Source organism: Coregonus clupeaformis, chromosome 13 (assembly GCF_020615455.1).
Source record: "Coregonus clupeaformis isolate EN_2021a chromosome 13, ASM2061545v1, whole genome shotgun sequence".
NCBI classification, from domain to species: domain Eukaryota; kingdom Metazoa; phylum Chordata; class Actinopteri; order Salmoniformes; family Salmonidae; genus Coregonus; species Coregonus clupeaformis.
In genome coordinates, this window is record NC_059204.1 from 37,244,929 (window position 1) to 37,272,643 (window position 27,715).

At 41.7% G+C, this 27,715-nt stretch overlaps 1 protein-coding gene across 2 annotated transcripts in view; it reads right to left on the reverse strand.

Annotated features, from left to right (window-relative positions):
• Positions 1-24,654, reverse strand: part of LOC121579910 (vascular endothelial zinc finger 1-like) — a 48,537-nt gene extending 23,883 nt beyond the window's left edge. For both annotated transcript variants that reach the window (XM_041894888.2, XM_041894887.2), the window contains exon 1: positions 24,562-24,654. In XM_041894888.2, the coding sequence (XP_041750822.1) occupies positions 24,562-24,594 (33 nt within the window). In that variant the 5' untranslated portion in view covers positions 24,595-24,654. The remainder of the gene's footprint in view (positions 1-24,561) is intronic.
• Positions 24,655-27,715: the final 3,061 nt, after the last annotated feature.

Here is a 27,715-nt window from a genome sequence, read left to right on the forward strand (position 1 = left end):
CTGCTGTGTACAAATAGAGCCAAGCCCGCCTGTTAGGGTTCATTATTGCTGTTCAATGGAGCATTTAAAATAAGTGAGGCGGACCACACAAATAGTGACAGTTTCATGTAAAGCCTCTGCATGGTCAATCCGGATTTCTGAAGTGGCAGTACAGCATTTACTGCGATGCAGCCTCCGCAGACTTCGGGGCTTTCATACTTCTTGCCCTTACCAGAGCAGAGCTATTGTGAAGGAAGTTGTCAAGGAAGTGAGTTTGTTTATACAGGACGTACTACCGTCAACCAAGCATGTCAATGCAGAGCCCTTCGCATTGTTACAAAATTTGAGAGGCGCACAGCGATGCGGTATGGATATTGATTTGGCCTCTGCATGCCTCCGGAGGCTTGCGTCACACACTCCATACGAAGCCTCAGACCACATTTTCAGATCAAACATAAATTGGCTTTTAGGTTAGCCTACCACTTGACTGTCATCATTCAACAGCTTCAGAGGCCAGCTTGTGGGCTACAGGCAATTCCACGGAAATGGAATTGCGCGGAGACGCATATTCTTCACTTAAAATGTATGCAAAACAAAAACCATTGATTTCAACATTTAACAAACCATACAACTCTACGCACAAGGACTACTTTTAACAATTTACAAAAACACATTTACTGGAAGAACTGTGCAGATGTAAAGTTTGTTTCAGAAATGTTGTTATGTGTCCACGTTTTCCAGAAATTCTGTAAAATATCTGCTCCGAATTAAGATTCAATGTCTACAGAAAGAATGGTTATTGAACTACAGTAAGTGAAGTGGACTTACACGCGGTAACAGAATTGCGTTAACAGATTTTCATCATGGGTCCTTGATCTGTACTACACAGAAATGCATAATTATGGATATGAATGTCATTCTCTTCATGATGATGTATAATAAAAAGGTATAAATATGCAATATCCTCCTTTGCATATTTGGGTATTATTCTACACACTGGCTATTATTGTAATGAGTTCTGCCCCAAACAAGACCAAATTTGGTTGGTCCGGACCAAATCTGTACCAATCATAGACTTCTGTTTCACAAGTTTGGACATCAAAGTACAGCACAGTAGAGTAAAGTAGAGTTCAGTACAGTAGTGTTCAGCACAGTACATTATAGTGTACTCAACTCTAGTGTGCTCTAGTGCTGTCACGATACCAACATTTGACAAATGATACGATACCAGGCCAAGTATCACGATACCGAGTAGTATTGTGATACCAAGGTGGCCTAGCATCCTGTTCGCCCCGTCCCCCGGACACTTGTTACCATTCTCAAAAAACCTGTCACTGAAATTCACACTTCTACTCAATACAACACACTGAATTTAATTTCACAGTGTTCAGTGTATAATAGAATGCTGCATAGAATGGCTGATTTGCTCATATTTGCAAAGGCCTACCTGTGATTTGACTGGAGGAATGGAAGGAAGGAATACACAGTGCATTCGAAATTATTCAGAACCCTTCCCTTTTCCCACATTTTGTTACGTTACAGCCTTATTTTAAAATTGATTAAATAAATAAAAATCCTCAATCTACACACAAAACACCACAATTACAAAGCGTAAAAACAGGTTTTTAGAAATGTTCGAAAATGTATTAAAAATAAAAAAAACAAATACCTTATTTGCACACACTACCGTTCAAAAGTTTGGGGTCACTTAGAAATGTCCTTATTTTCGAAAGAAAAGCAACTTTTTTGTCTATTAAAATAACATCAAATTGATCAGAAATACAGTGTAGACATTGTTAATGTTGTTTATGGCTATTGTAGCTGGAAACTGCTGATTTTTTATGGAATATCTACATAGGAGTACAGGCCCATTATCAGCAACCATCAGTCCTGTGTTCCAATGGCACGTTGTGTTTGCTAATCCAAGTTTATCATTTTAAAAGGCTAATTGATCATTAGAAAACCCTTTTGCAATTATGTTAGCACGGCTGAAAACTGTTGTGCTGATTAAAGAAGCAATAAAACTGGCCTTCTTGAGACTAGTAGAGTATCTGGAGCATCAGCAATTGTGGGTTCGATTACAGGCTCAAAATGGCCAGAAACAAATAACTTTCTTCGGAAACTCGTCAGTCTATTCTTGTTCTGAGAAATGAAGGCTATTCCATGCGAGAAGTTGCCAAGAAACTGAAGATATCGTACAACGCTGTGTACTACTCCCTTCACAGAACAGCACAAACTTGCTCTAACCAGAATAGAAAGAGGAGTGGGAGGCCCCGGTGTAAACTGAGCAAGAGGACAAATACATTAGAGTGTCTAGTTTGAGAAACTAGGTCCTCAACTGGCAGCTTCATTAAATAGTACCCGCAAAACAGCAGTCTCAACGTCAACAGTGAAGAGGCGACTCCGGGATGCTGACCTTCTAGGCAGAGTTGCAAAGAAAAACCATATCTCAGACTGCCCATCTTAATCATTTATTTTTATTGGCCAGTCTGAGATATGGCTTTTTCTTTACAAAATGTGGAAAAAGTAAAGGAGTCTGAAAACTTTCCGAATGCACTGTACATGCATAATGACATGCATGTTATTGTGTCAGTAAGGGGAAAACACTGCATGAAACCTTCTTTACTCTTCAGTTTCAACCTCTCTTTCGTAACGTCTGAGATCCCCAGAGATTGGAAAGCTGCCGGGGTCATCCCCCTCTTCAAAGGGGGTGACACTCTAGACCTAAACTGTTACAGACCTATATCCATCCTGCCCTGCCTTTCGAAAGTTTTTGAAAGCCAAGTTAACAAACAGATCACCGACCATTTCGAATCCCACCATACCTTCTCCACTATGCAATCTGGTTTCCGAGCTGGTCATGGGTGCACCTCAGCCACGCTCAAGGTCCTAAATGATATTATAACCGCGATCGATAAAAGACAGTATAATAATAATAATAATAATAATAATAATAATAATAATAATAATATCGATAAAAGACAGTATAATAATTATAATAATAATAATAATATGCCATTTAGCAGACGCTTTTATCCAAAGCGACTTACAGTCATGTGTGCATACATTTTTACGTATGGGTGGTCCCGGGGATCGAACCCACTACCCTGGCGTTTCAAGCGCCATGCTCTACCAATTGAGCTACAGAGGCCGTCTTTCATGGACCTGGCCAAGGCTTTCGACTCTGTCAACCACCGCATTCTTATGGGCAGACTAAATAGCCTTGGTTTCTCAAATGACTGCCTCGCCTGGTTCACCAACTACTTCTCAGATAGAGTTCAATGTGTCAAATCGGAGGGCCTGTTGTCTGGACCTCTGGCAGTCTCTATGGGGGTGCCACAGGGTTTAATTCTCGGGCCGACTCTATTCTCTGTGTATATCAATGATGTCGCTCTTGCTGCTGGTGACGCTCGGATCCACCTCTATGCGGACGACACCATTTTGTATACATCTGGCCCTTCATTGGACACCGTGTTAACAAACCTCCAAACGAGCTTCAACGCCATACAACACTCCTTCCGTAGCCTCCAACTGCTCTTAAACACTAGTAAAACTAAATGCATGCTCTTCAACCGAACGCTGCTTGCACCCGCCCACCCGACTAGAATCACTACTCTCGACGGGTATGTGGACAACTACAAATACCTAGGTGTCTGGTTAGACTGTAAACTCTCCTTCCAGACTCACATTAAGCATCTCCAATCAAAAGTTAGATCTAGAATTAGCTTCCTATTTCGCAACAAAGCCTCCTTCACTCATGCTGCCAAACATGCCCTCGTAAAACGGACTATCCTACCGATCCTTGACTTCGGCGATGTCATTTATAAAATAGCCTCCAACACTCTACTCAGCAAATTGGATGTAGTCTATCACAGTGCCATCCGTTTTGTCACCAAAACCCCATATACTACCCACCATTGTGACCTGTACGCTCTTGTTGGCTGGTCCTCACTACATATTCGTTGCCAAACCCACTGGCTCCAGGTCATCTATAAATCACTGCTAGGCAAATCCCAGTCTTATCTTAGCTCACTGGTCACCATAGCAACACCCACCCGTAGTCTGCACTCCAGCAGGTACAGTGGGGAGAACAAGTATTTGATACACTGCCAATATTGCAGGTTTTCCTACTTACAAAGCATGTAGAGGTCTGTAATGTTTATCATAGGTACACTTCAACTGTGAGATACGGAATCTAAAACAAAAATCCAGAAAATCACATTGTATGATTTTTAAGTAATTAATTTGCATTTTATTGCATGACATAAGTATTTGATACATCAGAAAAGCAGAACTTTAATATTTGGTACAGAAACCTTTGTTTGCAATTACAGAGATCATACGTTTCCTGTAGGTCTTGACCAGGTTTGCACACACTGCAGCAGGGATTTTGGCCCACTCCTCCATACAGACCTTCTCCAGAACCTTCAGGTTTCGGGGCTGGCGCTGGGCAATACGGACTTTCAGCTCCCTCCAAAGATGTTCTATTGGGTTCAGGTCTGGAGACTGGCTAGGCCACTCCAGGACCTTGAGATGCTTCTTACGGAGCCACTCCTTAGTTGCCCTGGCTGTGTGTTTCGGGTCGTTGTCATGCTGGAAGACCCAGCCACGACCCATCTTCAATGCTCTTACTGAGGGAAGGAGGTTGTTGGCCAAGATCTCGCGATACATGGCCCCATCCATCCTCCCCTCAATACGGTGCAGTTGTCCTGTCCCCTTTGCAGAAAAGCATCCCCAAAGAATGATGTTTCCACCTCCATGCTTCACGGTTGGGATGGTGTTCTTGGGCTTGTACTCATCCTTCTTCTTCCTCCAAACACGGCGAGTGGAGTTTAGACTAAAAAGCTATATTTTTGTCTCATCAGACCACATGACCTTCTCCCATTCCTCCTCTGGATCATCCAGATGGTCATTGGCAAACTTCAGACGGGCCTGGACATGCGCTGGCTTGAGCAGGGGGACCTTGCGTGCGCTGCAGGATTTTAATCCATGACGGCGTAGTGTGTTACTAATGGCTTTCTTTGAGACTGTGGTCCCAGCTCTCTTCAGGTCATTGACCAGGTCCTGCCGTGTAGTTCTGGGCTGACCCTCACTTTCCTCATGATCATTGATGCCCCACGAGGTGAGGTCTTGCATGGAGCCCCAGACTGAGGGTGATTGACCGTCATCTTGAACTTCTTCAATTTTCTAATAATTGCGCCAACAGTTGTTGCCTTCTCACCAAGCTGCTTGCCTATTGTCCTGTAGCCAATACCAGCCTTGTGCAGGTCTACAATTTTATCCATGATGTCCTTACACAGCTCTCTGGTCTTGGCCATTGTGGAGAGGTTGGAGTCTGTTTGATTGAGGGTGTGGACAGGTGTCTTTTATACAGGTAACGAGTTCAAACAGGTGTAGTTAATACAGGTAATGAGTGGAGAACAGGAGGGCTTCTTAAAAAAAAACTAACAGGTCTGTGAGAGCCAGAATTCTTACTGGTTGGTAGGTGATCAAATACTTATGTCATGCAATAAAATGCAAATTAATTACTTAAAAATCATACAAATGTGATTTTCTGGATTTTTGTTTTAGATTCCGTCTTTCACAGTTGAAGTAAAAATAAAAATAAAAATTACAGACCTCTACATGCTTTGTAAGTAGGAAAACCTGCAAAATCGGCAGTATATCAAATACTTGTTCTCCCCACTGTATATCTCACTGGTCATCCCCAAAGCCAACACCTCCTTTGGATGCCATTCCTTCCAGTTCTCTGCTGCCAATGACTGGAACGAACTGCAAAAATCTCTGAAGCTGGAGACTCTTATCTCCCTCACTAATTTTAAGCGTCAGTTGTCAGAGCAGCTTACCGATCACTGCACCTGCACACAGCCAATCTGAAATTAGTCCATCCAACTACCTCATCCCCACATTGTTATTTATTTTGCTAATTTGCACCCCAGTATTTGCACATCATCTTTTGCACATCTATCATTCCAGTGTTAATACGAAATTGTAACTATTTTGCACTATGGCCTATTTATTGCCTTACCTCCATTATTTACTACATTCGCACACACTGTATATATATTTTCTGTTGTATTTTTTACTTTATGTTTGGTTTACCCCATATGTAACTCTGTGTTGTTGTTTTTAATCGCACTGCTTTGCTTTATCTTGGCCAGGGCGCAGTTGTAAATGAGAACTTGTTCTCAACTGGCTTACCTGGTTAAATAAAGTTTAAATACATTTTATTTTTATTTTTTAATAACACTAACTATCTCTCTCTCAAACACGCACACACTGCTCCCGACTTTTAAAACGTTAGCACCAAACAGAATTTAAGGAGCACCAGAAAGAAACACATTCTTGATATAGTTTAGCCTTACATTAGGCCTATATGGATCCTACCTTTGAAGCACATCTCATGAGTAGCAGACCCTATCCTTTTCTTCCTGTGCCAATCAAATTAGCCTAATCCTAGTGTCAAGTTGCTAGGTTGTTAGCTAGCTAAGAAACATGACTGAACAACGGTGTTTGTTATCAAACCAATAATTAGCGACCAGGGATTAGTTTAAAACGGCACACGACATGGTTTGTGAAATTATATACACTGAACAAAAAATATAAACACAATATGTAAACTGTTGGTCCCATGTTTCATGAGCTGAAATAAATAAAATAAATAAGAATTGCTGAAATTATTCATCCATTTTGTGCACAAATTTGTTGTTAGTGAACATTTCTCCTTTGCCAAGATAATCCATCCACCTGACAGGTGTGGCATATCAAGAAGCTGACTAAACAGCATGTTTATTACACAGGTACACTTTTGTGCTAGGAACAATAAAAGGCAACTTGTTTTGTCAGACACAGATGACATCTCAAGTTTTGAAGGAGCATGCAATTGGCATGCTGACTGCAGGAATGTCCAACAGAGCTCTGGCCAGAGAATTGAATGTTAATTTCTCTACCATAAGCCGCCTCCAACGTCGTTTTAGAGAATTTGGCAGTATGTCCAACTGGCCTCACAACCGCAGACCACATGTAACCATGCCAGCCCAGGACCTCTACATGTGGCTTCTTCACCTGCAGGATCATCTGAGGGGCGGGAGGGTGCTGAGGAGTATTTCTGTCTGTAATAAAGCCATTTTTGTGGGGAAAAACTCATTATGATTGGCTGGGCCTGGCTCCCCAGTGGGTGGGCCTATGCCCTCCAAGGCCCACCCATGGCTGTACCCCTGCCCAGTCATGTGAAATCCATAGATAAGGGCCCAATTAATTTATTTCAATTGACTGATTTCCTTATATGAACTGTAACTCAATAAAATCTTTGAAATTGTTGCAAGATGCGTTTATATTTTTGTCCAGTATAAAATAAGCGTAAATCCCAATAGAAAGAAAAAAGGCATCTCTGGTAATATGGGTGATATTTTTTTAACCGTTTAGGTTAGAGACAAGCCGTGCTCCATTTTCCCTCTCTGACACGCAGAGGCTGCATGACAGTGAACATGCAAAGTCACTCGGACTGGTCTGTGCTCTTGGTTACAACAAGCGATGCAATGATACAATGTTACAACAAAACTGACTTCAAACATTTTATAACAGGCGCCAGCAGGTTCTTTAGATCGGTAGGGCTGAAAAATGTTGTAGTTTCATATGAAACGGAACTAGGGTATTCTAAAATGTTGGTATCATAGGTATCATGATGTTTTGGTACCGTGATATTACCAAGGTACCAGTATACCACTAGTGTGCTCTACTGTGTACTGTAGAATACTGTACTAGAGCTGAGACGATAAACCGAAAATGACCAAAATTGCCTTCCTCTTCCCGAAGCATTTTGCTTAAATTGCAACTTTTTTCGGTGATTTTGCTAGACAATGTTCCTGTAGATTGTTCTAAAACCATGAATTGGTCAACAGTAATATACAGTGGTTCATCAATTAAATGTTTCGAGCTTATACCGTGACCGTTTGTGGCAGATTGTGGTAAATTGTGTCATTCTGTCATTGCACCACACTATCACAAGGGGGAGTTAGAATGCTGATCTATCGGTAGTCTAAACTGTGGCACAAATGGACTATCTTTTCGTAAATGAATGGAGGTGTGAATGTTTCAGTCCGAGAGTCTCTCTTCTCTGGCACTAGAGTCCTGCATCAGGCAACAACAAAAAATTAGCTAGCGGGTGGAACTTGGGTAAATACAAGGGCGCAATTACACTTGACATGTGGGCCGACGATGAAACACGGAGTCCTTCTTTGCTTATGTCCAGCGATGATAGGGAGGGGAAAAAGGTTGCCCATATTTTCAAGACCTGAGCTACTTAATTAATTAATGAAATGTACTTGTTTATTTAGGCAATTTAATATATGCGTTTAGGCTTGGCCTATTTAGTAGGCTATTTCGCGGCATAAAGCTATATTTGTCAGCATAAAGCTAAGTGACTCACTCATTCGTGGCTGTGGATCAAAATAAATAAGTCTTACCTTGTTTCAAAGTAGCCTAACCAAAATCCGACCATAGGCTAAACATTTCCTCATTAACATTATGCCATTGAAACCAGCATTTTCTCTTGTTCTGTTGGTTTTCAAATAAACATTATTTTCGATGTCCAGAAGCCAAACACACAATCCTAATCATATTAACAACCCATACTAGTTGTTAGATCTTCACTCTTTTTAAATTTCTCACAAATATTGGTATCTAGGTCACATGAAACCACTCGCATTTGAGGCGGCGGTGGGCTTTGGGAGAACGGTGCGCTTTGAGAACGTGTTTTCCAGTCTGTTGCATTTTTGGAACATCCATGCGAATAGCAGCAGTGTGCGATTGTTGCACTTATAATGTGAAGAAATAGTTGTCAACATTTTAAGCTAAACGTTTTGATCGGTTGTATCTGCCTCGTGGGCGTGGCTTTTTAATTACAGGGTTTGTATGAATTTTGTATTTATCGTCCCAGAACTGGTCCAGTCGGTTTTGAACAGGCCATTACATATTTTTTAAGTAATCCCCGGGATGGTGGGATGCCTATAATTGAGCCCTGAGTCACTGTAGCAATTGTTGTTAGTTTATTGTGTTGAATTCTGTCTATTGTACTTTGTCTAAAACGATTATTGATGTGCCTGTTTAAAGTGCGCATTTATGTTTTCTACTAATTTGCGCCTGTGCATCTTGTTCTTGATAGGACTGCTTGGAAAATATAAGTTCTCAAAGGAATTCTCAGTTGTGTGAGTTGTCTAGGCCTGTTTACAGTCGTTTTGCCAATATCGTTTGGTATATTGCTCTTTATTTGGACATACATTTCATCCTTTTTGTCTACTGTGTACTGCGTTCTTGGACTCAAACGTTAGCTTTTTTTGTAAATATATTTGTCACATATTCACTACTCTTAGCCTATAATAAAACCTTACTTCCATCTTTATCGAACCAACTGCACACCCTCTGCATAAGCTATCTTTTTGTTAAATGTGATGTTTCTGTTTCTCTGTTCCTTGTTTCTCTCTTCTCTATGCTGGAGTTATTTTAAGAACTTGATGGTAAAGCAATAGTCTAATAAACTTGACATTAACTTGAATCTTCCCTCTTCATTTTACCCACAAAGAAAATCACCTATAGTCTAGTAAAGCATATTGTTTTTTATTATTGCCAGTATAATTGAGCTAATAATCTTTCTTATATTTTCCATTCAAATTCGATGTTTACACTCATTTGGTAAGGGTAATTCAAATCGTGTAGTGAAACATTATTTGCTGTTGGATCAAATAAAGGTATTTTTGATGTTGTCTGTAGAGTGGCTAGGCAGCATGCAGCTTTGACATGCATCGTCCAAACAGCGGCTGAAGGGCAAATGAGATCTAATGTGCAAACGCTCTCCATACTACATCGGCCCGATATCGGGCTGACGTCGGCGAGATGTGTGTGCTGTCTGGGTAGGCTATTTCGCAGCATAAAGCTATATTTGTCAGCATAAAGCTGAGTGACTCACTCATTCGTGGCTTTGGATCAAAATAAATAAGTACCAACATTCTTTCTGATAGTCTTTCATAAAGAATTGTTTTGAGGGCCTCCCGTGTGGCGAAGCGGTCTAAGGCACTGCATCGCAGTGCTAGAGGTGTCACTACGGACCCGGGTTCGTTCACGGGCTGTGTTACAAACGGCGGTGATCGGGAGTCGCATAGGGCGGCGCACAATTGGCCCAGCGTCTTCCGGGTTAGGGGAGGGTTTGGCCGGGGGGGCTTTACTTGCCTCATCGCTCTCTAGCGACTCCTTGTGGTGGCCAGGGTGCCTGCAGGCTGACCTCGGTCGTCGGTTGAACGGTATTTCCTCCGACACATTGGTGCGGCTGGCTTCTGGTTTGGCAGGTCATGTTTCGGAGGACGCATGACTCGACCTTCGCCTCCCGAGCCCGTTGGGGAGTTGCAGCGATGAGACAAGATCGAAATTGGGGAGAAGAATGGGGTAAAATACAACATAATCTGCTCTTGTTGTGTGTGTTCAATAATTTGTGACATTGTGGTTACAATGAAGAACGTAAAGAAAATAAATCCTATTCAAATTTAATAATCAGATGTGTGTTGCAAGCTTGTCATTTTTCCTTATTCTTTTTTTGTAAGATTTTATTATATATTTTTTGACAATAAAAAACACACATACAAACGACAACTACTTCACGCCTGCCCAGACCCACCTGCTCACACCCCCATTTCCAGCGGCAGCATCACTCTCCGCCACACGGCCTAAGACCTATGGGTTTAACCTTCTGAATGAATGATTATATTAAAGATAGAAGCCGCCTCTTAATGAGTTCCGAGAGCCGATCCGCTACCCAACAAAATAATATCCATTTATTTAGCCTAATTGTTTTTATGAGTACAGACAGTATTATTTTTTTATATTATTAATATTTTCCTGCATTAATTGATTTGTCTGCATGTCTATTCAACATTTGGCTAAAAAGAAACCATGCCATGAATTAAGAACAGATACACTACCGGTCAAAAGTTTTAGAACACCTACTCATTCAAGGGTTTTTCTTTATATGTACTATTTTCTACATTGTAGAATAATAGTGATGACATCAAAACTATGAAATAACACCCAAAAAGTGTTAAACAAATCAAAATACATTTTATATTTGAGATTCTTCAAATAGCCACCCTTTGCCTTGATGACAGCTTTGCACACTCTTGGCATTCTCTCAACCAGCTTCATGAGGTAGTCACCTGGAATGAATTTCAATTAACAGGTGTGCTTTGTTAAAAGTTAATTTGTGGAATTGCTTTCCTTAATGTGTTTGAGCCAATCAGTTGTGTTGTTACAAGATAGGGGGGTATACAAAAAATATCCCTATTTGGTAAAAGACCAAGTCCATATTATGGCAAGAACAGCAAGAACAGTTGATGTTGAGATGTGTTTGAGAAAAAGCCATATCTCAGACTGCCCATCTTAATCTTTTATTTTTATTGGCCAGTCTGAGATATGGCTTTTTCTTTGCAACTCTGCCTAGAAGGTCAGCATCCCGGAGTCGCCTCTTCACTGTTGACGTAGAGACTGGTGTTTTGCGGGTACTATTTAATAAAGCTGCCAGTTATGGGGGCCTACATAGGCTACTGTAAAATACATTTTTGTTTTTCTTGGAATAGAAACACCAGCGCCGGAGAAGATGGCTGCCGTTTTACAGCCCTCTAACCAATTGTACTATTATGTGTGTTTCCGCATTATTTGTAATTTATTTTGTACATAATGTTTCTGCCATCGTCTCTTATAACCAAAAAGAGCTTCTGGATATCAGGACAGCGATTACTCACCTCGTATTGGACGAAGATTTTTTCTTCAATGAGGCGGCCGCGAAGGATATCATACAGACACCCGACAAGGCCCAAATCCCCGTCATTCGCGTGAGGAAGAGACGGAGATATCGTGGACGTAGATCGGGGTGCCTTGTAAGGATCCGACGGCGAGCGAGTAAACTGCCTCTTCCATCAACCCTATTAGCCAACGTTCAATCATTTGAAAATAAATTGGATGACCTAAGATTACGGTTATCCTACCAACGGGACATTAAAAACTGTAATATCTTATGTTTCACCGAGTCGTGGCTGAACGACGACATGGATAACATACGCTACATCGGCAGGATAGAACGGCTGACTCCGGTAAGACAAGGGGTGGCGGTCTGTGTATATTTGTAAACAACAGCTGGTGCACAAAATCAAATACTAAGGAAGTCTAGAGGTTTTGCTCGCCTGAGGTAGAGTATCTTATGATAAGCTGTAGACCACACTATTTACCAAGAGAGTTCTCATCTATATTTTTCATAGCTGTCTATTTACCACCACAAACCAATGCTGGCATTAAGATTGCACTGAATGAGTTGTACAAGGCCATAAATCAACAGGAAAACGCTCATCCAGATGCAGCGCTCCTAGTGGCCGGGGACTTTAATGCAGGGAAACTTAAATCCGTTCTACCTAATTTCTACCAGCATGTTAAATGTGCAACCAGAGGGAAAAAAAAACTCTAGACCACCTTTACTCCACACACAGAGACGCATACAAAGCTCTCCCTCGCCCTCCATTTGGCAAATCTGACCATAACTCTATCCTCCTGATTCCTGCTTATAAGCAAAAACTAAAGCAGGAAGCCCCAGTGACTCGGTTAATAAAAAAGTGGTCAGATGACGCAGATGCTAAGCTACAGGACTGTTTTGCTAGCACAGACTGGAACATGTTCCGGGATTCTTCAGACAGCATTGAGGAGTACACCACATCAGTCACTGGCTTCATCAATAAGTGCATCGATGATGTCGTCCCCACAGTGACCGTACGTACATACCCCAACCAGAAGCCATGGATTACAGGAAACATCCGCACTGAGCTAAAGGGTAGAGCTGCCGCTTTCAAGGAACGGGACTCTAACCCGGACGCTTATAAGAAATCCCGCTATGCCCTCCGACGAACCATCAAACAGGCAAAGAGTCAATACAGGACTAAGATTGAATCGTACTACACTGGCTCTGACGCTCGTCGGATGTGGCAGGGCTTGAAAACTATTACAGACTACAAAGGGAAGCACAGCCGCGAGCTGCCCAGTGACACAAGCCTACCAGACGAGGCTAAACCACTTCTATGCTCGCTTCGAGGCAAGCAACACTGAAGCATGCATGAGAGCACCAGCTGTTCCGGATGACTATGTGATCACGCTCTCCGTAGCCAATGTGAGTAAGACTTTTAAGCAGGTCAACATTCACAAGGCCGCAGGGCCAGACGGATTACCAGGACGTGTGCTCCGAGCATGTGCTGACCAACTGGCAAGTGTCTTCACTGACATTTTCAACATGTCCCTGACCGAGTCTGTAATACCAACATGTTTCAAGCAGACCCCCATAGTCCCCGTGCCAAAGGCCTCTAAGATAACCTGCCTAAATGACTACCGACCCGTAGCACTGACGTCTGTAGCCATGAAGTGCTTTGAAAGGCTGGTCATGGCTCACATCAACACCATTATCCCAGAAACCCTAGACCCACTCCAATTTGCATACCGCCCCAACAGATCCACAGATGATGCAATCTCTATTGCACTCCACACTGCCCTTTCCCACCTGGACAAGAGGAACACCTACATGAGAATGCTATTCATTGACTACAGCTCAGCATTCAACACCATAGTGCCCTCTAAGCTCATCACTAAGCTAAGGATCCTGGGACTAAACACCTCCCTCTGCAACTGGATCCTGGACTTCCTGACGGGCCGCCCCCAGGTGGTAAGGGTAGGTAACAACACATCTGCCACACTGATCCTCAACACGGGGGCCCCTCAGGGGTGCGTGCTCAGTCCCCTCCTGTACTCTCTGTTCACCCATGACTGCATGGCCAGGCACGACTCCAACACCATCATTAAGTTTGCCGACGACACAACAGTGGTAGGCCTGATCACCGACAACGATGAGACAGCCTATAGGGAGGAGGTCAGAGACCTGGCCGTGTGGTGCCAGGACAACAACCTCTCCCTCAACGTGACCAAGACAAAGGAGATGATTGTGGACTACAGGAAAAAAAAAGAGGACTGAGCACGCCCCCATTCTCATCGACGGGGCTGTAGTGGAACAGGTTGAGAGCTTCAAGTTCCTTGGTGTCCACATCACCAACGAACTATCATGGTCCAAACACACCAAGACAGTCGTGAAGAGGGCACGACAAAGCCTATTCCCCCTCAGGAGACTGAAAAGATTTGGCATGGGTCCTCAGATCCTCAAAAAATTATACAGCTGCACCATCGAGAGCATCCTGACTGGTTGCATCACCGCCTGGTATGGCAACTGCTTGGCCTCCGACCGCAAGGCACTACAGAGGGTAGTGCGTACGGCCCAGTACATCACTGGGGCCAAGCTTCCTGCCATCCAAGACCTCTACACCAGGCAGTGTCAGAGGAAGGCCCTCAAAATTATCAAAGACTCCAGCCACCCTAGTCATAGACAGTTCTCTCTGCTACCGCACGGCAAGCGGTACCGGAGTGCCAAGTCTAGGTCCAAAAGACTTCTCAACAGCTTCTACCCCCAAGCCATAAGACTCCTGAACAGCTAATCATGGCTACCCGGACTATTTGCACTGCCCCCCCACCCCATCCTTTTTACGCTGCTGCTACTCTGTTAATTATTTATGCATAGTCACTTTAACTCTACCCACATGTACATATTACCTCAACTAGCCGGTGCCCCCGCACATTGACTCTGCAACGGTACCCCCCTGTATATATAGCCTCCCTACTGTTGTTTTATTTTTACTTTTTTTGTTAAAAATAAATGCACTGTTGGTTAAGGGCTGTAAGTAAGCATTTCACTGTAATGTCTGCACCTGTTGTATTCGGCGCATGTGACCAATAAAATTTGATTTGAATTCAATTAAGCTACATTTCTAACAGTATAAACAGCACAAATACAATAATAATATACAAACAAATTATAATCAATCCCATATAGTCTGTTCTAACAAAAAAAAAGGGTTTAAAGTCTCTAGTACAGCCAATATTTAAAAAAGTCAAATGCATTCGTTTATTCATTGTTTAATTATTCAAGGCTCCCTTGGTTATTTCATTTTATAAACAGAAATGCTTGACTGTATTTAAAGACATGGATGACTTGTATGCCGTGTGATGACATGAACAAATGAATGATTGATTGATATACTGCATATTGAAGTAGGCCTTCATGCCGAATAAGTAAGTTACGCTAAAACAGCTAACAGGACTCTTTGGCCTACAGCTCCATGTCATTTCGATAACTTAGCTTCTCAGAGATGCCCTCTGGTGGTCGAACTAGCATTAATGACAACAATGGCTGACAGTAAAATACTATGGTGTCATGCACTACAACGTGCCATACCATTCCACGGCATGCCACAAGCTGTGCTGCAGTATGACAACTTTTAATGGAAGAACCACTGTATGCATTGTGTTGATTCCTGCTATGAAAGTATCTGCCTGTCCCGGTTTCGCTGTTGGCTGCTGACTCTCACTCCCTCTGTCCACTGCATTCTGAGAAACACAAGCATATGACCGTTGCTCAAAATGCTATTGCCGCAAAAAGTTTTCAAAGCAACTACTGTTGTTCTAGTGACAAACAAGAGAGTCACAGCTTTCTGTGAATATATAATGTATTTCTCACCTCTTAATATTGAGTTCATGGCACCACTTTTTGGCTGTAGTTAGTATAGTTTTGATGTGTCCGCGTAGCGGAGCACACCATTTCCATAGTGAGTAGGCCTACATTAAGTAGCCTAGGCCTAGCGGTGGAAAATGTGTAGGATATTGTGTTTTGAGTTCCCACTTCCTCAGGTGGTGAATAATATAGCCTTCAGAAAGTATTCATACCACTTTACTTATTCCACATTGTGTTGTGTTACACCCTGAATTCAGAATGGATTACATTGAATGTTTCCCACCCATCTACACACAATACCCCATCATGACGAAGTGAAAACATGTTTTATGATTTTTCATTCTTAAAATTGAAAAACTGAAATATCTAAATTTACATAAGTAGTCACACCCTTGAGTCAATAATTTGTAGAAGCACCTTTGGCAGCGATTATAGGTGTTAAGTCTTTCTGTGTAAGTCTAAGAGCTTTCCACACCTGGATTGTGCAACATTTGCCCATTACTCAAAAAATTCTTCACGCTCTGTCAAATTGGTTGTTGATCATTGTTCAACAATTTTCAGGTCGATTTAAGTCAAAACTGTAACTCGGCCACTCAGGAACATTCTTCTTGGTAAGCAACTCCAGTTTAGATTTGGCCTTGTGTTTTAGGTTATTGTCCTGCTGAAAGGTGAATTATTCTCCCAGTGTCTGGTGGAAAGCAGACTGTACCAGGTTTTCCTCAATAATTTTGCCTGTGCTTAGCTCCATTGCTTTTATTTTTTATCCTGAAAAACTCCCCAGTCCTTAACAATTACAAGCATACATATGACATGACGCAGCCACCACTATGCTTGAAAATGTGGAGAGTGGTCCTCAGTAATGTGCTGTATTGGATTTGCCCCAAACATAACAATTTGTATTGAGGACAAAAAGTGAATTGCTTTGCCAAATTCTTCGCAGTATTACTTTAGTGCCTTGTTGCAAGTTTTCAAATATATATATATACAGTGGGGAGAACAAGTATTTGATACACTGCCGATTTTGCAGGTTTTCCTACTTACAAAGCATGTAGAGGTCTGTAATTGTTTATCATAGCTACACTTCAACTGTGAGAGACGGAATCTAAAACAAAAATCCAGAAAATCACATTGTATGATTTTTAAGTAATTAATTTATGACATAAGTATTTGATCACCTACCAACCAGTAAGAATTCCGTCTCTCACAGACCTGTTAAGTTTCTTTAAGAAGCCCTCCTGTTCTCCACTCATTACCTGTATTAACTGCACCTGTTTGAACTCGTTACCTGTATAAAAGACACCTGTCCACACACTCAATCAAACAGACTCCAACCTCTCCACAATGGCCAAGACCAAAGAGCTGTGTAAGGATATCAGGGATAAAATTGTAGATCTGCACAAGGCTGGGATGGGCTACAGGACAATAGGCAAGCAGCTTGGTGAGAAGGCAACAACTGTTGGCGCAATTATTAGAAAATGGAAGAAGTTCAAGATGACAGTCAATCACCCTCGGTCTGGGGCTCCATGCAAGATCTCACCTCGTGGGGCATCAATGATCATGAGGAAGGTGAGGGATCAGCCCAGAACTACACGGCAGGACCTGGTCAATGACCTGAAGAGAGCTGGGACCACAGTCTCAAAGAAAACCATTAGTAACACACTACGTCGTCATGGATTATAATCCTGCAGCGCACGCAAGGTCCCCCTGCTCAAGCCAGCGCATGTCCAGGCCCGTCTGAAGTTTGCCAATGACCATCTGGATGATCGAGAGGAGGAATGGGAGAAGGTCATGTGGTCTGATGAGACAAAAATAGATCTTTTTGGTCTAAACTCCACTCGCCGTGTTTGGAGGAGGAAGAAGGATGAGTACAACCCCAAGAACACCATCCCAACTGTGAAGCATGGAGGTGGAAACATAATTCTTTGGGGATGCTTTTCTGCAAAGGGGACAGGACGACTGCACCGTATTGAGGGGAGGCTGGATGGGGCCATGTATCGCGAGATCTTGGCCAACAACCTCCTTCCCTCAGTAAGAGCATTGAAGATGGGTCGTGGCTGGGTCTTCCAGCATGACAACGACCCGAAACACACAGCCAGGGCAACTAAGGAGTGGCTCCGTAAGAAGCATCTTAAGGTCCTGGAGTGGCCTAGCCAGTCTCCAGACCTGAACCCAATAGAAAATCTTTGGAGGGAGCTGAAAGTCCGTATTGCCCAGCGACAGCCCAGAAACCTGAAGGATCTGGAGAAGGTCTGTATGGAGGAGTGGGCCAAAATCCCTGCTGCAGTGTGTGCAAACCTGGTCAAGACCTACAGGAAACGTATGATCTCTGTAATTGCAAACAAAGGTTTCTGTACCAAATATTAAGTTCTGCTTTTCTGATGTATCAAATACTTATGTCATGCAATAAAATCCAAATTAATTACTTAAAAATCATACAATGTGATTTTCTGGATTTTTGTTTTAGATTCCGTCTCTCACAGTTGAAGTGTACTTATGATAAAAAATTACAGACCTCTACATGCTTTGTAAGTAGGAAAACCTGCAAAATTGTAATGTCTTTCTACACAATAGCAGAACACATTTTTCCAATCTGGGAGGTAAAGTCAATAAAGTATTCAATAATTTCACTGTGTTTATCAGATGGGATCAAGGCATTAGAATGTACCAGAGGCCACATTGTTGAATTCAAACGTTCTGCTGACAGGTCCATGACAATTTGCCATTGTTTTCTCTTTCAGAAATGTACAGTCCTTTTCCAGATACAGCATAAATTACTGCTAAAGATTAAAATATTCTGCCAACACAGTAAATAGACCAGTAGTTTATGTAAAATATTTGACAGTACAGGTAGGCTACAGTATTGGTGCGTGATAGGAGCGTGACATCTTTGCCCATTTAATCTCAAAGCCTACACCAAGGCAGGACAATGAGTGCGGTTACATGCATTTTACATTTTAGTCATTTAGCAGACGCTCTTATCCAGAGCGACTTACAGTTAGTGAGTGCATACATTTTCATACTGCCCCCCCGTGGGAAACAAACCCACAACCCTGGCGTTGCAAGCGCCACGCTCTACCAACTGAGCTACAGGGGAGCTACATGCACACAATAATGCAATTATTGTGGATAGTCAGATTAATATAATAGTTTGATTAAAACGTTTACATGCTTTGCAAGTAGGCTTGGGCGGTATACCAGGGTATTTGGAAAAATCCACGGAATAGTTTTTCAATAATGCTTAAACTATTTATTTAAATATTTGTAATAAATGTGAATATTTGTAGTTACTTTTTCAGTAAATACCTGCAGTCAACTTGTGCAATACGTTAGGAGATAAAGAACATTGCATTCTTCATTTCACCTGTCACATTATTATTTAGCTTACGGTAGTCCCCAGTCACGCGTTGTTTGTTTACAAGCACACAACGACGAGAGACCAGAGCCTTGTGAGTCACTCACTGTCGTGCAGCATAAGCCAGGTGATCTAATTACAGTATGGAATTCACAACTAAATGTTTCCAGCTAGACATCTTATAACTATGAAGTTAACAGTCAAAAATGTGCTAAATGCTCTGCAGTTGTGCATTTGATTTGCTAATTTAGTAGCTAGTTAACTATCAAAATCAAGTATTGCCTTGGTAACAGCAGAGAATCCCCTCCTGGAGCAAGAGCCTTGCTGGCTAATATTCATTTTGTGTGTGCAGCAAACTTGTGTGTAGCATTTTTGAGTTACTTGTATAGTTTAGGTCAGAACCTGTACAAAATGTTCGCAATGCGCATTCTCTATGAGGATTCCTTAGTACTTGTTAGCATATTGTTAGCATTCTAGTAAGGTACAATATTTTGGCAATTTTTTTACACCAAAAAATAGCACCCCTTCTGTGCACTATCTGCAATACCGTATATCCTGGGATGGCACAGGCACGGTATGAAGGTATGGAAATCTGGATACCGCCCAACCCTATTTGCAAGAAGAATGATTTCCCTAATAATCCTGTTTCCATGGACATCTGAAATCAGGCTACCTGATGGCACTCAAAATAAACGTTCTACTACAGCAAACATGTTATTTTTGGGAAGCATAATTCACTCGGAGTTCGGACATATAAAGTTTGTATGTGAAAACTACTATTCAGTTGTTCCGAACACACGTCACTCGCGCTAAAGAGGGAGGCTCGCTCGGCTGGTGCTAGCACATGCGCAGATCAAATACACTGCTGGAACTCCGATTAAGGCGTTTACGTGTCCTAATAATTTGAAAGACTGCTCAGAAAATTATTAGTATGCATGTAAACGTACTCATTGAAACCCAATGATCTATTGATAAACTGAATATTAAACATAATTAGGTATTTTGCATGCTGTGGCCTAATGCCAACAGTTCCAAATTATACAGCAAATAAAGGCTGTTATTGTCACCATAAAAGGTGAATGGCGGAGTTAATGCATGCAGTTTTATGACAGGTCTGATTTATAATGGGAAATGTGTATGTATGGCGTGCGCCAAGTTCATAAATCTCAATATTTTTGTACGTGTGCAGATTTCAGAAATGGCGCACGCAGAAATTGTGTGAAATTTACACTACGTTTCTAAAATAAGTCCCCAGGACTTTGGACAGGACTCCCAGAGTAGATACAGGCATGTAGTTACCTTGGTCTACCTTACTACATTTCTTGCATAGTGGGATAACCCTAGCAAGGTTCAGGTCATTTGGAACCCTCCCTTGTTCTATTGAGAGATTTATGATATGGGTGATGCAGGGTGAAAAGTGTTGCCACTATATTCATGGAGTGTTTCATCAAAAGAAACATAACTGTCTGGAGACAGACAAACACACCCGTCTCATAGTGACCAACTGAAATAAAAGGGGGGGATGCTGCAATTAAGACAACTACGTTCTCTTCCGCAAGCACGAAAGGCCAAGGTTAAATACCTGACCCTTCCCGTTCACGTTCAGCCATCCATCCAACAGGGCAAGCTGAGAGGGGTATTGAAGGAGGGGAGGGGGAACAGAGAAGAAAATAAAAACGAATCCCACATTCTCCTCCTTATTTCATCTGCCCTATTGTGGAAGACACAAATCCGGCCAGTGATGTGCCCAACAGGAGGTCTTTGTGTGTGCATCTTCTCTGATTTGGCTCCTCTATTCATGGGATGGGCTGGATTTCTCCACACACAACTCAGCACAGACGAGCCATCGCGCTCTCAGACCGAGGGGGACCTGGTAACTCAGGGAGAACGCCACCGTGCCCACCCGCCCCTATTGTCTGCGCACCTGCTCGCGCTCACTACCTTCCAGGATTAGTCATCAACATCATCATTTTCAAGCGCTCTTTCTGTCTGTACCCGACCCACTGATCCAGACAGCAGCAGACACAGCCACTGCAGACAGCCTGGCCCCAAGACAGAGGTGCAGGGCCTGCAGCCTGCTGTGCCTTCATGCCGCTCTGACCATTTTGATACAAATGTGCTCTGAAGGCTGGGGTCACTCCAACGTAAATAACATCAAAATGGAAGGCAGGGAGAATAAGCGATTCTGAAAAGACTAACATTACTGATCGACGACTGGCTTATACTTAATTACATGTGAAATATACTGAACAAAAATATAAACGAAACATGTAAAGTGTTGGTCGTATGTTTCATGAGCTGACAAAAAAGATCCCAGAAATTTTCCATACGCACAGAAAGCTTATTTCTCTCAAATTTTGTGCACAAATGTATTTACATCCCTGCCCAGTCATGTGAAATCCATAGATTAGGGCCTAATGAATTGAAATTGTTGCATGTTGCGTTTATATTTTTGTTCAGTATAGAAAATAATAGTTGGTAGTCTTGGTAGCATGGTTGTTCATTTCCTACCCAGCCTTTAGAAAAGTTAACAATTTGAAGAACTATCTGAAGAACATTGATGAATAACCTTCATTTGAGTGCAAATGTATTGCTCTGCCACTGTTCAATGTCAGATTAGCTAACAAGTCTGTACTGAAAACAGAAATTAACAATTATTTTTAGAACATTACATCCCTGCCTGGGGGTTTTCTAGTAGGCCATCTAAATGTGAAAGAATCACTGCTCGGGCAGTTCCAAAATTCTGCTATGGGATAGGCTATAACTGGAGGTATTTCACAGCTGGTACTTACAGGGCATAGGTGGAGCAAAAAAAGCTCCACAGGCTAACCTATATGAAATGAATACTTGGGGTAGCCTATTCAAATACTGCAGGGAGGGATTGGGTCATATAGGAGAAGGTCATTGTGGCCATTCTCTAACTCATTACCATGCTACCCTGCTGCCAACATCCTTGGGATCAATGAGTGAATGAGGGCTCCAGAGGGGAGAGGCGTTTAGCGTGTCATACGGATGCAGAAACCAGTGTCACACAGCCTTTCTGTCAGGAACAAGGCAGCCAGTGACACACACACCTCTTATTTTGTGCTGTTGCAGGTGAGTAATAAAGGTAGGAATAGGATCAAATCAAATGTTATTGGTCACCTACACAGATTTGCAGATATTATCGCAGGTGCAGCGAAATGCTTATGAATCAATGAAGCATCAAGACAACTGACGAAGTAATAATATGTTATGCTAAGCAGACAGTATTTAGGTTTCCTGCACTGTCTGCAAGATGAGGAAAGTGAACATGACTCACACACGACACTGATTCATGTCAGCTAGCAGTTGTGTGGGAGAAATCAGCAAGAGTGCTGCATTAACATCAACTTTCACCCCATGTGTCACTTCCTAACACCTACTGATCAATGACTCTGTTCACATTAGCATAATCACATCACACAAACACCATACCATCCTCAGCAAAATGGCTGCACTGTACTCAGTATTTGGAGACAAACTGCAACTTTGCCTCTACTTGCTACCTACACACAGGCTTTGGGACCACTACAATTAGCAAGCAACAGCTACACATGTCCAATACTTTGGGAATAGAACAGTTAGCTGTACCTGGGACAATTACACTAATAACTTCAAAGCAGAAACAGGGCTAAAAAGACCTTGCCCACTCCAATAATCTGAGCTCCCATTCAAAAGAATCTATTTTTCAAGATGGAGCCATTTGCCACTTGGGGGAATCAGGCTACTCCGATTTCACCTCCTGCAGACTGGCTGCAGGGCCAGCGGACACAGTTAAACTGATCCAGTCCTGCTGGGGGCCCATACTTCCATTTACGAGTGAGATCAACTGCAAGGAATGTTCATAATCGAAAGTATAAAATGTGTGTGATACTATAACAAGGAAGACCTATATCAGCCATCTGAATGTTATATTCAGGTTTAAAGCGCTCTGGATAAGAGCGTCTGTTAAATGACTTAAATGTAAATGTAAAAAGCAGTTTGAACACCATTACTTGAATTGCCACATTGTATGCCCAAATCTGTGTAGGCCTAATGGGTTGAACAGTTTTGTGGTTGTGGATCTTGCCACAAAGTGGAAAATGACAAGATTATAATTTATTCCAACTCTCCCCAAGGATCCAATCAAACAAAACACAAGAAGCCTGCTAATGTATAACATCAGCGATGTATTATGATGTTTCCTTGGCCTTAATTTGTTGAAAGACAAACAGTAATCTAATCACTAATCAAAATCTAATCATTCCACCACATATTAGGGCTGGAAATTGCCAGGTACCTCACAAAACGATATTATCACAATACTTTGTTGCCTAAAAAGGTGCATCGAAATAAGTGCTGAAAACAAATTGACTCCCTATTTAAAAAGAAGATAGAGAAAAAGCTATTGGTGCAGGTACAGGAAACCTCCGCAAAAATGATATTGTGATTGTCATATACAACTATATGATATCATCCAAAATAATATCCCGATATGTAACTATCAATTTCTTTTACCCAGTTACTACCACATTTGTAGGCTACGCCTGGGTTTATATCTTCATGCCAAAACACGCTGTAGCTGTATAAAGACAAATAAACAGGGGACAGCATTTGCTTACTGCACACGCAGGCTTGTAGAAATGTGTCCTATTTTATGATAAACCAAATATGATCAAAGTTGGTGCAGTGAGTATGATGTAGACTAATAATTCAAACTGTAAACAGGTAAGAAACCTAATTTGTTTGAATGCAGGCCAAAGACAAAAAGAGACTAATGTGACCAGCTACCCATGTTGCATAATATAAATGGTTAAACTTCTAGATCATCTAGCTATATCTGAGATATTTATACAGTACAGATTTAAATCTCCATCACTGAATCAGGATGTCACACACTGAAATAAATGTGGCAAAATCACTGCTTTCATGCGTGCATAGTTTGAATTCATTCTCTACCCGCATTCACAATGTTTAGCTAGCTAAGCTAGTTAGTTAACTAGCTGGCTATTTCGAATTGAGGAGGGAAGGAACAAGTTCTACGCTGACTAGCGAAATAGTAAGGAAGTAACGTTAAACGTCAATCGGAAAAGTATTTTTCGTTTTCTAGTGATCTCTGGACGATTATTTTAGGAGACTAATTGGCTAGCGAGACGTTGTTTATAAAGTAAATTCCCACCATCAGACCGAAATGAAAAAAAACAAGAGACTCAGACTGGCTGGCTCGTAACGGTGCGGTGGCGTTCTTGGAGCCTGCGAGTTATCCCTCATGTTTGCTGGCTTTTATCTAACAAGCTAACTTAGCTAGCTTACATAAACAAAGCATGAAGTTATTTAGATCATTAAGTCAAAAAATATTTTAACCATCATAGTAATACAAAAAAAAAAGGAAGAGAAGAGAACTGATTTTCCCTAGCGTTATGCCCTAACGTTAGCTACCTCACAGCTGGAAGCCTGGATTTATGTACCATTGTTTTTGCTTGAATAGCTTTACTTAAAATTATACCTTTGAAAAACGTCAAACAGTGAATGTCTTTAGTTTACTACAGTTATTCCGTCAATTATCTTACTTTCCGGGTATCAAAAATGCACTTACTTGAAATAGAAATGTACTCCAGCTCGGTTCCATTGCAACACTTTAAAAAATCTGCAGGAAACCTACAAGAAACCTGAACAAAGCAGCCAAACATGGCAGCTGCTACAACTTCCTGTAACCCTTGGATTGTTCCACTTCGAAAGCATTTTAGGGGGGTAGTACTGTTGTTGTCATATGAAAGTATATCACTTATTTTTAGCACAACAAAGGTTTCACATACATTGTACTTATATATACTGAATATCCAACATATCAAATATAATATACAACTGTGTTACTATGTCTGGTGTAGCCTACTAAATGTATCGAACACACCTAGGTGCATTCATTAAATGGCAGAGTTGATAAGTGAGGGGATTCGATTAACTGGTCCGGGTTACCTTGCCTGGTTACACAGACTCCTTGATCCGGCCAAACGCTACGCCACGCCCACGGGCGTTAGTTTATTCGATGAAGTACGTAGCGAAAGTATGTAGCAAAGTATGTTACGAACGGCAGAGCAGCGGAATAATTTAGTGTGAGTCGTCAGAATACGGGTTGTGTTAGTTTTGGAACCGGGCTGCCTCCCAGGCGTGAGCCAGGTGCCCTGTTCAAAGCCCACAGCGAAGTCGGCTCAAAACAAAAGTGACGTATGCGAGGCTATATTAAGCATGTAATGAGTAGGATTCTATTTTTTCACATGCAAAAGTAATTGCTTTTGATAAAAACACATTCTGCCTTCCCAAAGAAAACGAGTTTGAAAGTTCGAACATATAATTTATGGAAAATACATGGTGTATGTTTCTGGACAATGCACCATGTTGACAACATAACCGAGCAGAGCAGATTACTGTTCGATTTAAGAAGGGAATCCTCCCTCACCGCTTTTGCCTGTTCACATCACGGGCCATAGACTGGTGCACCGCAGCTCAGGTTAATAGAACTCCCTCAAGTGCTCCGCTGATCGCATCATGTGGCGTGTTGGGAGACAGAGAGCTAGCTGTTCATTAATTTTGACTGATCATTGAGGAAAATGTTGACCTCGCAATTGTATTACCCTATAAATAAAAGCACCATGGTAATACTTTTTGCTCAAACTCGTACTCTCTATGGAAGCACTAGCCTATTTATTGAAAGAATACAGTTTCATAATTAGGGCAATCTTATTCATTTACATTTACATCATTTAGCAGACGCTCTTATCCAGAACGACTTAAAAATTATTCTAGTTTGTTTGCAGATAGCATTAAGAGCATTTTTTCTAGTCTTATTCCAACTCACATTTCCGTCTCAACCAAAAATCTAAGTAAAATAATATGACTAAATCATTTCAAACTTTAAATGCACTTAAAATAAAGTTTTATTTGATTTAGTCCCATTCCCTGAACTTTGATTTATGGTTGAGATGAAGACGTAAATCCAACATATCCATTATTAATTTATAGACAAACTGGAATTAAACCCTGAATGGTAACTGCTCTTAGCAAAGCGGGTGTATTTACAGTGCCTTCAGAAAGTATTCACACCCTGTGACTTTTTCCAAATTTTTGTGGTGTTACAAAGTGGGATTAAAATTGATTTAATTGTCATTTGTTTTGTCAACGATTTACATAAAATTCTCTGTAATGTCAAAGTGGAAGAAAAAATAATATATCTTGATTACATAAGTATTCAACCCCCTGAGTTGACGCGTTAGAATCACCTTTGGCAGTAATTACAGCTGTGAGTCTTTCTGGGTAAGTCTGTAAGACTGTCCCCTGTAGCTCAGTTGGTAGAGCATGGCGCTTGCAACGCCAGGGTTGTGGGTTTGTTTCCCACGGGGGGCCAGTATGAAAATGTATGCACTCACTAACTGTAAGTCGCTCTGGATAAGAGTGTCTGCTAAATGACTAAAATGTAAATGTAAGAGCTTTCCACACCTGGATTGTGCAACATTTTCCGACAGATTTTTCACCTAGTCGGCTCGGGGATTAGAACCAGCGACCTTTCGGTTACTGGCACAACGCTCTTACCCACTAAGCTACCTGCCGCCACCACCATGCTTGAAAATATGGAGAGTGGTCCTCAGTAATGTGTTTTATTGTATTTGCCACAAACATAACACTTTGTATTCAGGACAAAAAGTTAACTGCTTTGCCACATTTGTTGTAGCATTACTTTAGTGCCTTGTTGCAAACAGGATAGGTGTTTTGTACAGGCTTCCTTCTTTTCACTCTGTCAATTAGGTTAGTATTGTGGAGTAACTACAATGTTGTTGATCCATCCTCAGTTTTCTCCTATCACAGTCATTAAACTCTGTAATTGTTTTAAAGTCACTATGGGCCTCATGGTGAAATCCTTCAGCGGTTTCCTTCCTCTCCGGCAACTGAGTTAAAATCAAATCAAATCAAATTGTATTTGTCACATGCGCCAAATACAACAGGTGTAGACCTTACTGTGAAATGTTTACCAACCAACAATGCAGTTAAGAAAAATAAGAGTTAACAAAATATTTACTAAATAAACGAAAGTTAAAAAACTAAAAAAACTAAGGAACACAATAAAATAACAAAAACAAGATGATATACAGGAGGTACCGGTATCGAGTCAATGTGCGGGGGTACAGGTTAGTCGAGGTAATTGAGGTAATATGTACATGTAGGTAGGGGTAAAGTGACTATACATAGATAATAAACAGCAAGTAGCAGCAGCGTGAAAAAAAAGTGGGGTCAATGCAAAATAGTCCAGGTAGCCATTTGATTAACTGTTCAGCAGTCTTATGGCTTGGGGGTATAAGCTGTTAAGGAGCCTTTTGGACCTTGACTTGGCGCTCCGGTACCACTTGCCATGCGTAGAGTCTTTGAACATTTTTAGGGCCTTCCTCTGACACCGCCTGGTATAGAGGTCCTGGATGGCAGGAAGCTTGGCCCCAGTGATGTACGGGGCTGTACGCACTACCCTCTGTAGCGCCTTGCGGTCGGATGCCGAGCAGTTGCCATACCAGATGATGATGCAACCAGTCAAGATGCTCTCGATGGTGCAGCTGTATAACTTTTTGAGGATCTGAGGACCCATGCCAAATCTTTTCAGTCTCCTGAGGGGGAATAGGCTTTGTCGTGCCCTCTTCACGACTATATTGGTGTGTTTGGACCATGACAGTTTATTGGTGATGTGGACATCAAGGAGCTTGAAGCTC